At 43.4% G+C, this 15,802-nt stretch overlaps 1 protein-coding gene across 7 annotated transcripts in view; it reads right to left on the bottom strand.

Annotated features, from left to right (window-relative positions):
* LOC103187006 (SHC-transforming protein 1) overlaps positions 1 to 15,802 on the bottom strand; it is a 41,802-nt gene extending 26,000 nt beyond the window's left edge. The window contains exons 1-3 of one of the 7 annotated variants that reach the window (XM_007906331.2): positions 8,827 to 8,972; positions 4,699 to 4,774; positions 462 to 635 (exon numbers count right to left, since the gene is read on the bottom strand). In XM_007906331.2, the coding sequence (XP_007904522.2) occupies positions 462 to 635; positions 4,699 to 4,770 (246 nt within the window). In that variant the 5' untranslated portion in view covers positions 4,771 to 4,774; positions 8,827 to 8,972. Of the gene's footprint in view, positions 1 to 461; positions 636 to 1,342; positions 1,395 to 4,698; positions 4,789 to 6,608; positions 6,631 to 8,826; positions 8,973 to 15,751 lie in introns of those variants that run through there. The other 6 variants (XM_042344100.1, XM_042344099.1, XM_007906338.2 and 3 more) reach the window with 6 other exon arrangements.

Here is a 15,802-nt window from a genome sequence, read left to right as displayed (position 1 = left end):
TTGTACGATCAGAAAAACGTAACACATCGATTTCCATCATTGCGCATGGCATAAAATCAGATAGATCACAGTCAAGTGGGACATTGCTGTGCGCAACTGGCTACCGCGTTTCGCCCACAAAACACCCGGTCAATCCATTTCACAGCATCTCCAGCGCCGCGCTTTGAGGTGACTGAACGACGTGATAAGGCGCTACATCAAACGTGAGGCTCACCGTTGTTATCAATGATCGGGCGTTGGGAGGTTCTCCAAAGGGGCCGGAACCAATAACGTAAAATAATACCATTGGAACCGGTTGACTTTCACACCACATACACCAAACAATAAAAGCATTTTGACTCAATCGGTGAGGCCAATGGACCGAAATGGTTAAAACTGCACAGACAAACCATTATAAATAACTGCAGTCAAGTCATATATCAGGAGGGGAGGGAGAGGGGTGGGGGGAGAGGACAACTTACTCTCACAGTGTAGGTTATCCCAGTGCCCTGAATGTGGTCCCTGGGCAGAAACCAGCCTTTGACCGCTTGGTGTAAGGGCTCAGCGTTGTGGCTCAGGGTCCAGTCCTCACACCCTCCAGGCGGCTCAACTCGGTGCTTGAGCATCTGAGTGCTCGGGGCCGCCGGGCTCTGCTCCTGGGTGGGGGGAGAGGACGCAGAGAGGCAGTGGGTTAAATCGAGGGCTGAGGGAGCCGAGATGTTCGAGGAGCCGAGAGCGTTGGTCAGCTTCGTCCTCGGCACTTCTTTGGCCCCCAGAGAGAAGCTCTTCAGGCCGAGCAGGTTGACCGGGTTGGACAGTCTGAGGCTGGCCATCTTGGGGATGAAAGTGCAGAAGGTGGTGGGGAGGTCCTCGGGTTGGGATGGAAGTTCCTCGGCCGGTGGTGGTGGTGGTGGTGGTGTGGGGGTGTGGGGGGTGGGGGGGGTGGGGGGGAGCCGGGGGTGGGCGAGTTGGAAGAGGAGCACAAGGCGGACGAGGCATTCTTGACTCTCAACGGGGCACCGGGCGGTGGCCCTTCGTCTGACGAGGTCAAGGAATCGTTTCTGAAGCGGCTGTACTTGGCTCTGTGAAGCATTCCCGACCGTGTGGATGACCTCCCGAGGAGCGATGGCTGACCACTGGAATAACTCCAATGGACGCGTTCTCTCATAGCCAGAGGCTGTGACTTGTGTGTGTGGGTGTGTGTGGGTGGGGGGTGGGGGGGGTGTGTGTGGGGGTGGGGGGGTAACTATGGTATGTATTGTAACCTTTGCACTAAAAGAGAGAGAGAGAGAGAGAGGGGGGGGTGGGGGGGGTTTGGGGGAGAGAGTGGTGACCTGGAGATGGGATCCCTCTCAAAACTTACCCCCCAAATGGGTTTGAGTGACAAATTTTGCGCATTGATGATACCTGTTCTTTTGCCCCAAGGAGGAGAGGGGGGGGGGGGGGGGGGGGGGGGGGAGGAAGGGAGGTGGGGGATGGGGGGGGGGTTAAGCTTTCAATAAAGATGTGCTGGAAACAGGAGGGGGAGAGGGAGATTTGGGGGTCAGATCAGACTACAATAGCTCAAGTTGGTTGGTATCACGTTGCTTTATCAGATTCAAGGAGCACAATCTCTCTCTCTCTCTCTTCTCTTTCTCTCTCTCTCAGGCGATCAATGAGTTATCTTCAATCTGTGTCCCCCCCCACCCCCAACTATTTTGGCTTTGGATGCAAAGCAACGAGCTACCTAGGACAAGCCCATTCACTCCTCTCCTCTCTCTCTCCTTTCCTTCCCTCCTTCCTTCCTTCCTTCCTTCCTTCCTTCCTTCCTTCCTTCCTCTCTCTCTCTCTCTCTCTCTCTCTCTCTCGTGTTGCTCTCAGATCCAAGATGCGACTCAGCACTTAAATCTCGCAAACTTCAAAGGACAAAACCCCCCAAACGCCGGATTCCCCCAAACATGACAGCTCGAGCTCACACCTCAAGTGAAAAAAAACACATTCCTCTTACTCTCTCTCTCTCACTCACTCACTCACTCACTGACTCACTCTCTCCCTCCCACTGTCTGGAGCTTGGGTTTGGGGTTGGACTTACACAGGATTGTCACTGTACCTATTTCTCTCTCTCTCTCTCTCTCTCTTCTCTCACACACTCACACTCACACTCTCAGTCCTCAGTTCTAGCTTTCAGAGGCAGCAAAGCATCTTCTGGAACGTTCCCCTAAGGATAAGGAAAAGAACAAACCCTGACATCTCCTTACTGGAGGGGAGAGGAGGAGGAAGGAGGAGGAGGAGGAAGGTGGGGAGTGGGGGGGGGGGGGGAGAATCAATGGCTCAAATGTGCTCCACCACAAGTCTCTACACAGCACATATAACGCAGTCCAGACACCCTCACACAGTCGCTTGGATTGATCCTTCTCAGCGTAAGAGGCTCAGTCCCAGGGATGGAGCTGTGGTCTGTGGGTGGAGAGGATATGGGGAGTGGAGTCGATGCGATTTTTTTTTTGTGAATGAACTTTTATGAATGGATTTTTTTTTACACACACACACACAGCGCACCATCGCTAATAAATCTGTGAATGAAGCGCACAGGGGCTTGTAATTGACTGACAATCCCTGGGGTGGTTTCCTCTCACCCAATCAGGGAGTAAAAAGCCTCTGACTCACACACCGTAAATATACTAAAGGCTTTCACACACACACACACCTACACTACCCCCCCCCCCCCACCACCCCCCCCAGTTTATCACTCTCCTGTTCATTGCCATTTTTTTTTTGAAACTGCTCGCAAAATGGGACATCAGAAGCAAAGAAAAATAACCACACGAAGCCATTGAGATGATGCACATTTTTTTTGTGTGGAATGGGTGGAGGGGGTTATGGAGCCTGGAACCATTCTGATTAGATGTTGTGAGTAGGTTTGAAATGAATGAACCTCTCGTCAGCTGGTGCACATCCTACACAGAGAAATATGGTACTATTCCTAGGGGGTTGGTGGCAATGGGGGGGGGGGGGAGAGAGAGAGAGATGTGATGCATCTTTCTCAGAGCTGGAGGTTTTTTTTTATTGACTGTTGGTTCAATCTCCGGTCTACTGCAACTTCCTGAGCCTATCAAATTTACTCTAAAGACATAATGAAAGCTACCAAGGGGCCAAATGCACAGGAAGGCAGGATTTGACTAAGCATACAGTGGGTGTGTGTTTGTATGTATGTATGTGTGTGTGTGTGTGTGTGGTGGGGAGGGGGGTGTGGAGGAGAAAACATTATACTAACGTTTTTTGGTTCATTTGACTTTTGAAGAAAAATCACCTTGAGATATGGGGTCGTTAAAATCAGAAGAAGAAATCTTTGATCTAAATCTTATGAATCATTTTTTTTTAAAAGGATGGGGGGGACTTGGGGGAAATTCACAGCCAGTAAAACCAGCTATTTTGTCTTTTTTAAAAAAAAACATGATGTGGGTTATGAGAATGTTATGAGAATGGGGGTGGGGGTGGGGGGAAATAATAACCTCAATGCAATGCATTAAGTACCAGTTAACAGGGTCTTCTTGGGCCAGGGGTTGGGAGGTAGGAGGGGCTTACTGAGCAGAGGTAACATACATACATCCTCAGAGGCTGTAAATGAGAGAGCTGGGGGTAACAGGGCGCTAAGATGGGGATTAGTCTGGTTCTGTTTGATTTTAACACCAAAAGGATGCTGAAGAAATAGGGAAGGTCCAGCCATAGACAATTATATCTCGTGAGTTGTGAGCTCATGGTGCAGAGTAGACTGACACAGCAATGCAGTACTGGGGAAACGTTGTTCGTTGGATAAAACCTTAGTAATACCAAGGATGCTGACAGCCTGTTCAGCTGGATGTTTTTTTTTAAAAAAAGGAAATGTATTTTTTTTGGTGGGGGTGGGCGTCCACAAATACACAGTCACTCCATTTCACAGTAATTCCTGTGAAGAGCTTTGAGATGTCCTTCCGAAGTGATAAGGCGCTCTCTACCAAATGCAAGGATTATTCTTATTATTACTATTATGATGTAAAGAATCCCCCCTCCCCTCCACCGCCAGACTAGTTAAAACTATTTTGTTCCCCACCCTCCCAGTGTTCCGGCTAATAACCCTGCAGGTGATGAGTGGGGGTGGGGGGGATGCTCTTTCACTTCACTGGTTGTTTGTGGGGACCAGGATGTGCACAAATTGACTTTGCGGGGAAAACTCTGAAGCCCAGTGAGACATTTTGACGTGATTAAGCTTGAATTTATATATCTTACCAGGAGATGGTAATAATTAGCATGGATGATATTGGAGGTGAAACAGAGGAGGGGCGGGTGGGGGTGAGAATGTTGACTTTGGGAAACATTCAGGACAAAAGCTCAGCCTCCTTCTGCCTCAGTGCCAGTGACAGCACGATATAAGTAAGACTGCCAGTTTGTGTGCTGAAGTGTAAGCAGTTATTGGGCTACGGACATTTTATGTTGCTAAAGGCCAATCCATCCCATCTGCATGAACTGTGTTGTAGGGTTTTTCAGTTAACTGGTGGAATTTTAACAATGTCATAGTCATGGCTAATCTGCTCACACCTCACTCTTCTGCTTCCCTCCCCACCCCTTCCATCATTTAGCCAATATAAGTTTGCTGCCCTCCCCTTTCATGTCACCATCAGTGGCCAAGCCTTCAGTCATTATCCCCCTAACCTCTGGTGCTCCCTGTCGCCATCTCTATCCTTAAATTTCCACCTTAATTCCTACCTCTTTAGCAGCACCTTTGATCATCTCCCACTTCTCCCTCGTTTTGGGTTCACCCTTACCACTCCGAGACATTGTCCTGCATGAAAGAAGCTATATAAATAAAACAAGTTGTTGGCGTCCGCCCTTCAAATCGCCTCGAACATTGAGATATGTATTTAAACAGTTTCTTCACCATTAAGAGCTTCCTAATTAACTTAAGTAAGATGAATAACTGGATAAAGCTGCTACCTGCTGATGTGCTGGGTTAACTGAGAAAATGACAGGTTAGCAATATAAATAGATGGAGGCTTTAGATTCATTGAAGTCAGCATTAAACGAATGCATGAGCACGCTTTAAAACAGTTATTGTGAAGAGCTTTATCACATAAGTGTGGAGATTTGCAGTTTGAATTCAGAAATCTAATCTGTTGCAACCAACCACCAATATTGAAGGTAGCCATTTAATGCAAGATTTATTGCACTTGAGAGAGAATTTGATCAGCATTAAGGGTGGTCAATTTTAACCCAAATGTGTTTAAACTATTGCTTCCCTTTGCAGATTGGAAACAGTACAAGTTCAGCTTTTCATGAGAGACGTAATTAATGGTTCACAAACTCTGCTGTTTCCAGCCTTTTCTTGAAATGCAACAACGACTAAACAATCTAATACTGTTTATTTACACCATGAGTTTGCCTCCTGAGGCAAAATAACTGGTTTTACTGGCTATGAATTTCCCAAGAGCTGAAATGAAGGCAGACCTGCCATTTCTCAGCTCACAGGAACTCTGTTAAATTTTCTGTATGTGATGACGTCTTGACTTTGCTGTGTAAATATTGCAGAAGAAGAGCTTGGAGAAAAATTGGCCAATTTTCGGGCACGTCTCCTGGCCTCCACAACAATACAATTACATTTATACAGCGTCTTTTACATTCGGAGGACAACTCAAGGTGCTTTATAATAATAATAATAATCCTTGCATTTGATGTAGCGCTTTTCACGTCAGGAGGACGTCCCAAAGCGCTTCACAGAACACACTGTAAAGAGAATTGACTGTATATCTGTGGGGTGAACGCAGCAGCCAATTGCGCACAGCAATGTCCCACAAACAGTCGTAGATTGAAAATGACCAATTTATTATTGTTTTTGGTTTTGGAGTAAGGAAACTTGCCCAAGGTTTCGCCCTCTGCCTGGAATTGAACTCAGGTCTCTCACTTGCAAAGCGAGTGCTCTAACCACTGAGCTACAGGACTCCACATACGCTTTATATGAATGGCCGGACACTGAGAGACCCTCTGAACCTGTGCCCTATTCACCAGAAGCTAGAAATGTGCCATGCTTCAGTGACATGTCACACAATAGGCTGAATAGCCACCTGTGTTGTACATTTCTATCGTTCTATATGGGAACACGAGGCATACAGGAGCGTGGTGCAACCTGTTCCGACAGTAAATATTATCCTACCTCCCACACCACTAAGTCGGTTGCTTTGACAAATAGTTAAAAGCCTCTCTTGTGTCGACACAAATGGAACCCCCTAGTCCGAAATAACTCCCAATGTGGTAGCCCACAGTCTGATCTACAGGACGAGGCAACGACATTTTTGCTTTTATTAACCTTACTTTTCAAGTTTAGTTCCTCTTACATTCTGCAATTGGTGTTGAGGAACTGACATGTCGAGCACAAATGATATAGGTTTATAATCTGTTGCTGATTAAGTGGTATCTTTGTTCCTCTATCGTTTGCCCTAGACAATGCCTTTTTGTGTCAGTGCTTCAGGATTCCTGAACTTGACTCAACTGAAGGTTTTGCAGTATGTTAAAATGCCACCTAGTGGCTACAAATTATTAGTGAATAATCAGGAAAATTTGATTAAAGCTGAATTCAACAACAGCAAAATACAGCAAAAAAATTACCTTTACGTGAAAATTACCTTTCACGTCAGGAGGATGTGTCAAAGCTCTTCACACATACTGACAGTCAGCTCAACTGCATATTGATCAGGAGCAGGAACTCTGGCTGATTTTTCCCCTTTCGATTGAGGGCATCAAGCCTCATTTCTAGTGGCCTGTAATAATAATAATAATCCTTGCATTTGATATAGCGCCTTATCACGTTTTCGAGACATCTCACAGCGCTTCACAGAATATACTGTAAAGTGAATTGGCTGTATATTTTGTGGCTGTAATGGCACCAACTGAGATTGGCTAAGAATTGAACATAGGAGCACCTTGGCCCAGTATGGCTCAGTAACACCACACTAAGCCAGCAGGAGAGACAGCCATTATATTGATGCAGCAATCCTGCAGTGGAATAAGCCTTATTTATTAGGCACAATAGCAGCTCTAACTGTTGGCTGCGTGGGCTGTCCATCAATCCAATACATGTCCTTTCCTATTTCAATGAATTTAATCATTTCTTGTGCAAATTACATGAACGAAGATGAAACGATGATGTGGTCAATAACCTTTATTAAGGGGCAGAACTGTATAAAATGAGGCAAATTGTTTCCTTTGTAGAAATTGGGGTTTTTAAGCAGAGATCACATGTTGCTGAAGGCCACTTTTGTTTGCCGTAAATGGAGTTATTCATGTCACTTTCATAATTTAATATTGTTGTAACCTAATTGGTGGCAGTATGATACAGACCCAAATTGCCTGCATAGACATAATTCAAAATCTATTTCTACTCCCGTTTCATGCTGGCACTGACTATAGTGGGCAACTTTAAACTCTGGCGAAAGCATTTAATCACTTGAGGAAGGAAGAAACGAGACAGGAAGGAAGACAATGTATAATGGGAAAAATGGTCAACAACAAACAATAAAAAAAACTAAGAGTAACTCCCTGCAAATCAACTGTTGTAACAAATTCTAAGCGTAACACTACATTTATCAGCAATTGTAAGCAATTCACATTTCCGCAACTTTCTTATTATTTCTCAAGACAATCAGGGGAAAATCAATCGGGAACTGCGTGGAGACATTTGATAGGGCTTGGCTATATTTTGCTGCTTAAGGAAATAAAACACAGTGAAGCAAAAACAATTTCAGGGATAAACACTGCAATGGCAAAATGCGAAACTGAGAATTCAGATCAACAACAATAACTTGCATTTATATAGCGCCCTTCATGGGGGTCAGGGTCTTGGAATGCTTAACAGTGGCGGAGCCTGGGGGGAGGGAGGAGTTGACCGTAAGCACGATCAAAGAGGAAGGTCTTCAGTCATGATCTAAAAGAGGGGAAGGAGGTAGCAAACTGGAGGGATTGATGGAGAGAGTTCCAAAACTTTGGGGCGTAGTGGCTGAAAGCTCAAGGAGAATAAAGCAAATGCATCAGAAATAAACTTCATCTCCTGTTGTATTTTCTGCATTCAGATTCACAATATGCAAATCATATTCTGTTATTTGAACGTGTAGTTTAAGTATAGTACAGTTGTTTCAAATCACATTCAGAATTCATAACATGAATTTACTTACTTTGCTCTCCATCTGCTAAAGAATAAGATGGCAAATTAACTGTAGTGAATACGGTAGAAAATCTTAAAAATTTAAACGACTTTGAAGTTGCCAGACATTGCCTTTCTACCCAAATCAAACAATATGCAACTGGACAAAATGCAGCCACGTTTCGCAGAAAGAGCACAGCTGCACGGACACACATGGCAGATCAGGAAGCCATGTAGAACTGCTATTTTTCAGAGAGAAGATACATCGAGTTGTACTGCAGCGCAGGAAGTAACTTGTAAGTTTCCTGAATTATTGCAAACTATGCAATGCGCAGTTTTGGCCAAAATAAATCCAGTGAAATGTGCATATTTGTGGCAAGATCAAAGATCAGAGTCAGATTTGGGTGCTTACGTATCAAATGGTCATCGAAGAGGTTCGGTTGAAGAAGACACTTAAGCCTATATTATCTCATCCTTCCAGTCTGTCGGTCCTACTGTTTTCTAATTACAGTTTCAAGCTGCTTCTTAAATGAGCACACTGCCCCGGCCCTTACCACATCCAAAACACTTATTTAAGTTACCTACTAAACTCTCATGCACGTAATCCAGATCATAAATACATCAGTAGCTGTTGGAGGGGAAGTGGCAAACAACACGCCACCAAATGAAATACAATCTGACTTCATATCATCTAGAGTCAGTACCTCAGGGAAACAGCCACAGATCGAAACGATAACACTTGCCCAAAGCTGCCTCCAATTCCGAGTGAGCCTTTGACACTAAAGCCCTCTCTCGATGGATTTCTGCACCACTCAGATTCTTTACATGTTAAAATGGAACCGTTTCTCACCCGCAAAGATAACTTAAAACGTAAAGAGAACTTATGAGAGAAAAAGGGAACCCAGCTGTGTGAACTCCATATAAATAACCAAAGAACAGGAAGTAGTAACTGTGATCTATTTTACAGCAGTTCCTGAGGCTGTTGTATTTTCCATACATATTTATCATCTATTGTTCTATATAAATAAGGTAACTAACCAGTGCCCATAGACTGCTATATTTCAGATGACCAATTGAGCTGGTATTGGATTTTGGTACATTTGGATCGGGGAGAAGTGTTGGCCAGGATACCAGGAGTCATAGTTTTATGGGACAACCAATGCCCACTTCAACCACAGGAATAAATAATAATATTTAAAGTTGATACAGCACCTTATCACAGATCCTTTATGAGGATGTCCCAACAAGCTTCACAGGATTTACTGTAAATAGTATCTGTGTAATTGTAGGCGAATTGTAGGCACACAGTTTGCACACAGTAATGTCCCATGAACAGCTATGAAGTGATTGACCAATTTTATCTGGGGGATTGTCGGCCAGAATGTCAGTCAGTCTTTAGAATTGTGGATGGTGCCTGTCTCAAGGCTATAGCAATGGGTGAGGAGGAAAATTCACCATAGTTTTTCGAATACATTTTCTGTTTCCAGTTAATTTGGAAAAGCTAAGCTAATAAGCACCAAGTCAGACTGTGATGGTAAACACCTCCGCTTTACAGTTCTGAAAAATGGCTAATTATCAAATTATGAATCTTAAACTAATTACACAAATACATCAGCCTGACATAAAGCAATAACGGCAGTGTTAGGGAAATTGCTCACCAATCCTCAACATCCTGTATGATGGCACAAATGTGTCTTCAGAGGCATCGATGCTAATGAAAGACAGATTTGTAGGGAAGTATCCAACTCTGATCTTGCCAGTTTTGGCAAGCTTGTTATAATCCTTGCATTTTAAATATCAATACAACACCTTTCAAGTCCTGTGGATGTCTCAAAGCTTCACAGGATATACAGTAACGTGTTGTGACTGTGTGTTTTGTAAACACGGATATTTACATTAAAAAGGAACTAAAGTTGCAAGTTCACACAAAACATTTGACCGCACCTTTGGTCACCCTCCTCCCTCCACCCAGCTCAGGTGCAAATCCTTCACTGTCCAGCGCCTTGGGATGCCCTCCTGACGTGAAAGGCGCTGTGTAAACGTAATTTGTTGCTGCTGTTGTTCACGCACAGGTTCACGCATCCACATTTGACCCTTGTGCTGGTTGAGTTCCACCCACAGTGTAAACAGGGTGGGATCTGATCGCCAGCAGTCGACGAGAACCTCACAGCGCCGATTTGAATCAGCTTTCGCGCCTCCTGCAAAGTCCTCGCGGCAGTAGGGAACGCAGCGTTTATGAAACAGGTGCATTCACTCAGTGGCAAGTGAGCCACGAGACTATGTAATGTCAAGGCTCTGCACAGCTTTGTGCTGTGCTGGTGGGTGGCAGAGCAGCAAGTGGTCTGTTCTGCGAGGCATCTGAATAATATGATACCCTTGTGTTTTCAATAAGCTGTTTTGGCTTGTACGACAACTTTAGCTTGCACTCCAGCTGAACTTGGGAGAAAGTGGGGGACGAGAGACGAACACAAGGTTGGTCCTATAGCTGAAGGTTCCTCGTTAACAGTGACGCATAATTCGAGTTGAGCAGCCTTGGGTCTGTATCTGGAAGTGCAGCGTTCCCCAACGCTCTTCAGATTATTTTCTTTAGCATTTTCAATTTATTTTTCTCCCCTGCCGCGTTCAGTCTGCTGTGGGACACTGCGCGAGGCATTGCATTTTTAAAAACACAGCGAAGAAGTGCTTCTAAAAATACCAGGCTGTAATTATTTGAAAGGTTAACCTCAATCAGTTACCTCAGTAAACTTGGAAATGAGCAACAGTCGAGTGTACAGCGCGATAGGACCCAAGAGGAATCTTAATAACTGACGGAAACAATCAGCAATGCGTAATAATAACAATCCTTGCATTTGATGTAGCGCCTTATCATGTCGTCGGGACTTCTCAAGGCGCTTCACAGGGTATAATGTAAAGTGGAGTGACTGTGTATTTTGTGAGCGAAACGCAGCAGCAAATTGCCCAGAGCAGTGTCCCACATATTTACGTGACTCATCTACAGATTTGTATCCTTTTGGTGGGACCCCAAAGAGGCAGAACACCATGCTTTTCTCACTTGGATTTGTGTTCCAGTCCAGCACGGACAGATGGGCTGATCATTTTCATTCACTGCCAGCTGTTATGGGTCCTAGATTCACTTGAGGTTTGCAAGCAAGTGGATAAAATTCCTTAGTAAAAAAAAAGTGCCCTCAAATCTGGCACAATTAGAACCAATTTGCTAATGTTACCTCAGGGACTCCAGTGGTTTGACACTTAGAGTAAATGTCTCCCCTCGGCAGATAAGGATTTGGGAGAAAAGGGAATGCAGTACGTGATGTGAGAATTATCATTGACAGTAATTACTGCATCAAATCACGTACTGCATTTTCTACCCATCAATGGATACACTGCCAATGGATACACCTGGGTAAAACCAAATTTTTCATCTACCAAAAAATGCTGGTTCAATACAAAAATATATGTATCAGCCCACACGCTAACAACTGCCTTCATGATTATAAAAGCTTTAATAATGTCCCTCCCAGATCTGTCTTCTAAAACGAAACAGATGCCGAGCTTAATTTTATAGCACAATGATCTAAAAACGATCATTCTCATAGCCTTTCCGAGCATGACTACCAATAATAGTGCCGGCGTCGCTGATTTACAAACAGTTCTGTTTCCCACCAGAAAAATTGCCAGGACTCTTAGAACCAGCAGTGAGAAACATCCAATGCATCAGCCGGGGTTGCATTGGAACCCACATGTTGGAAGTGAAAGGCCAGCTTTCTGACACACTGCACCACCCAGCCTCCAGGTCATTACTCAGAAATGGCCAGTGGTGCATGGAATTTCAGTGTAAAGGTCACCCAGTGTGCAATTCCACATTCCCTTTGACTGAGTCTCTCCTTGGTCTTGCTCATCATTCTGCGTAGAGCCTCGATCGCGCATCTTTACAACCCACCCACTGCCTTGCAAATCAGCAGGCTCACACGACACCCGAGCAGTGAATCAGCTCAATGTGCTCTTGCTATAGTGACATTGCCTCAGTGATACATTTCTGCTTGTGGCACATAACGTCAGCATCAATTTCTTGGTCCATAAATCTGGTTATTCATCCTAACATAACAACGCTACATCAAATGCAAGGATTATGATTACTATTATTTCTATTTCCCTTGGCAGTGGTTTCCACACAAGCTGCTGACGTGAAATCAGCTATCAAACACAAATCTTTTTCATAATCTACTTTCTCTACAGCGTAAAATCTGATTTCTCTTTTAACCACAGATATGCATCCTGAATATTAACCGCTGGCAGATCAGGGGTGAATTTATGAGCCAAAAAGTTCTGCTTGCGAGAGATTTATAGGCAGCGGTGATGGTTGGGGCGGGGAAATTAAAGAGTGGTAAAAGGTTAAAACTTGAAGGCAAAATTAAAATAATCAAGAACTGTAATGAAATATGACAATGTTGGTGATTATTATCCCCAGAACTTCTCAGTAGAGTTATGTCGAGTGACACGGCACAGAAATTGGCCATTCAGCCCAACTGGTCTGTGCTGGTGTTCTTACAGCAACAACTTGTATTTATTTAGTGCCCCTCATTCAAGGTAACATTATCTATAAAGATAAACGGAAGATAAATGTGAATCTCTCAAGTCAGTGGGTCAGGACACGATCTAACGATGCCTGCAGTAATTGCAAAGCGAAGCTGAAAGCCCAAAAGAGGGATTATGATTGATATTGGTGGTAGATTGGAGGAGAGACTCGTTGACAGCTGAGCAATGATGAATATCTCTGCAGAACAGCAATGGGAAGGCAAATTTAACAAGATACAAAAGCTGGGAAGGTATGACGCTGGTTTCAAAGGAGACAATCACACTGTTCCCCTAAGCGTAAAAGATTACAGGAATACCTTGATGAATTGCTTTGAGAAGTTGTCCTGTGTGAAATGCACTTATAAAATAACCCAGCATTTGATAATGGCGCTTCACCATGCCATTAAAACATCTCAAAGCACTTCACAAGATTTACTGTAAAGTGTAGTGACTGTGTACTTTCAGGCGAATTCACCAAACAATTTGCACCAAACAATGCTGCGCAAACAGCCATGAAGCCAATGACCAATATTTTATGGGAAATTGTTGACCAGGACACTGAGAGAAACTACCTTCTCTTTTGAATAGTGGCATGGATGGTGGGGGGAGGGGGAGGAATTCTTTAATGTCGATCTGAACAGGCAGTCAGTTTAATGTCTCATCTGAAGGATTCATTCACTTCATGCCTGTTTATGGGACATAACTGTGTTCAAACTGGCTGCTGCATTCTCCTACAAAATACAGCCACAGTACTTTACTGTAAATCCTGTGAAGTGCTTTGAAACCTCATCCTGATATGAAAGGCATTATATCGAATGCAAGGATTATAATAATTTTAAATACTTAATAATTATCTTTAACTCAAGCTTCCTTTTGTATTTTAATCAGTAAAATCTAGCGCCAAACATACTCAATTAATTTGCGACTTGCACTATGCACTTGTTTTCATATTATGATCGTGATGTGAACACTACAATGCAATAATTGTATTTCCTTTTTGGTGAGCATCATTATGCTAGGTACTTAATCTAAGAGCAGAAACTGTACACTGAAACTGGATTACCTTTACTCACAGCCTTCCAGGTCTGGAGTGATTATGAGCGAAAAAAAACCCTTGCTTTATCAATGGAATTCCTAAGCTCTGTGGAAGAAAGAGAAATCATCTCCAGCTGAATTTTTAAGATATCCTCATTCACAGCAGCAGCAATTTTTAACATCAAAAAAGAGAGCGGTAACATGAGCTCACAACATCAAAAGGAAAGCATATCTTCCCCCAAGAATTCCATAGGGAGCTGATCAAGTACCATGAGGCAGAACGTTGCAATTAAATTTAGTATGATTAAATTTTAATAGTATTCTGCTTTCTCAAGAGAATATTTTCTTTCCAGTTAGGTATTATATCTCACAAGGGCGGATTTACTAAGTATCTGTGAAGCGCTGCATTAAATGAAAGCCATCACTGCAATTGTATAGTTTTCAAGGAAGCAAAGTGAAATTGTGTCACCTCCAGTGTTGAACCACTCACAAACGGTAGGGTAGCTCAAACCATCATTGGAAATTATTCTCAGCTCCCTGACAGATATCTTTCTTTCAAGAGTCAAGGGCATTGGAAATCCAAGGAAATGCCCAGAGTGACTGGTGCGAAAGGGGAAATATTAGAAATTAACATCAAGATGATGTCCCTCTCTCGTGCCTCCTTAAATTGGTTATCCTCCCCTTTGAGTAACATTCCCTGGCTACCAAACAGCGGAAATAAAAAAACACAACAAAATGCAATTCAGAAATGAACAGAACCCTGGCTGCTTTTCCTACCATCAGGAGGGTGACTGGCACAAATACACATTTGTTGTACAAAGCCTTTTTTACTCTATCATTACCTGTTTTACTTACAATATTTATTACGGAAATTAGTAATAATAATAATTATTATAATAATAATAATAATACAATTATCATGAATGATAATCATTGCATTTGCTACAGCGCATTCATGTCAGGAGGACATCACCATCAACAACAACTTGCACTTATATAGTGCCCTCCACACAGGGTGGCGCCTGAGAGCGCTTCAAATTGGCAGAGCCTGACTCCGAGCCGGGGGGGGGGAGGTGGCCGTAAACACGGTCGAACAGGAAAGTTTTCAGGCACCTCATCTCAAAGTGCTTCACAGGATTTGCTGACAAGTGTAGCGACTGTGTATTTTGTAGGTGAACGCAGCAGCAAATTTGCAACTGAACAGAAAAAAAGTAGTGGAGACAGACATGTAGGTTAACGCTCTCTGTGATTCATTTGATTCCGCTCCTAAGCACAGGTTGGTGCTGGACCAGGAATCACCAAATAACTCTTATATCTAAGTGTGCGCCGAAAACCACCCAGGAACTAAAATATGTTGTTAAAAATACTTAATTGCAGAAGAGTAGAAAAAGTGTGAATAGTCAGAGATTGATAGAAGGCTTTACAGGACAGAAGGAAGCCATTCAGTTCATCGTATCTGTGCTGGATCACTTCCTCTTCATTGTCACAAAACATTTCTGACATTTGCTATTTTAATGTTGGCACTTTGTTTCTGTTGGAAATGACTATGTGTTGTCAGAGCTGCCATACTGACTTCTTAATCAGCTTCACGCTGACACCAGCTGTCAGTCAATCGCACTTGGCAGCAGCGTTCCTGCTGTCGGTGGAACTCTCTCAAAAGTACTGATAGTTTTCTTAAAGGGATATACATACGCACGGCAAAACATTAATACCGCATGGAACACAGGGACAGGTGAAGGCCATTCACTCTGTGAAATATCATTCGGTTTTAATATTGGTCGGGGAGGTTTTTTCTAAAAAAAAGGGGAAAAAGGATTCTCCACAAAATCCATGAGCTATTTGTAACCTCTCTACCTTTGGAATATTGGCCGTGAAAATACATAGAGAGAGAAGAATGAAATGAAATTAGCATTGCACAGAGACATCCCCCAAAACATGGCTGTTTGCTGTACTTAAACATACAATAAATAGCTGAAAAATATGAGCATGAAACAAGAAAAGGCCACTCAAACCACTTACCATTTCAATCACTGTTTACCATTCTCCCTCTCTCAGTGAGTCTTTCCCCTC

Source organism: Callorhinchus milii, unplaced genomic scaffold, assembly GCF_018977255.1.
Source record: "Callorhinchus milii isolate IMCB2004 unplaced genomic scaffold, IMCB_Cmil_1.0 Scaffold26, whole genome shotgun sequence".
Classification (NCBI taxonomy): Eukaryota; Metazoa; Chordata; class Chondrichthyes; order Chimaeriformes; family Callorhinchidae; genus Callorhinchus; species Callorhinchus milii.
The sequence above is the reverse complement of the archived record's forward strand: the minus strand, read 5'-3'. Positions and strand labels throughout refer to the sequence as shown.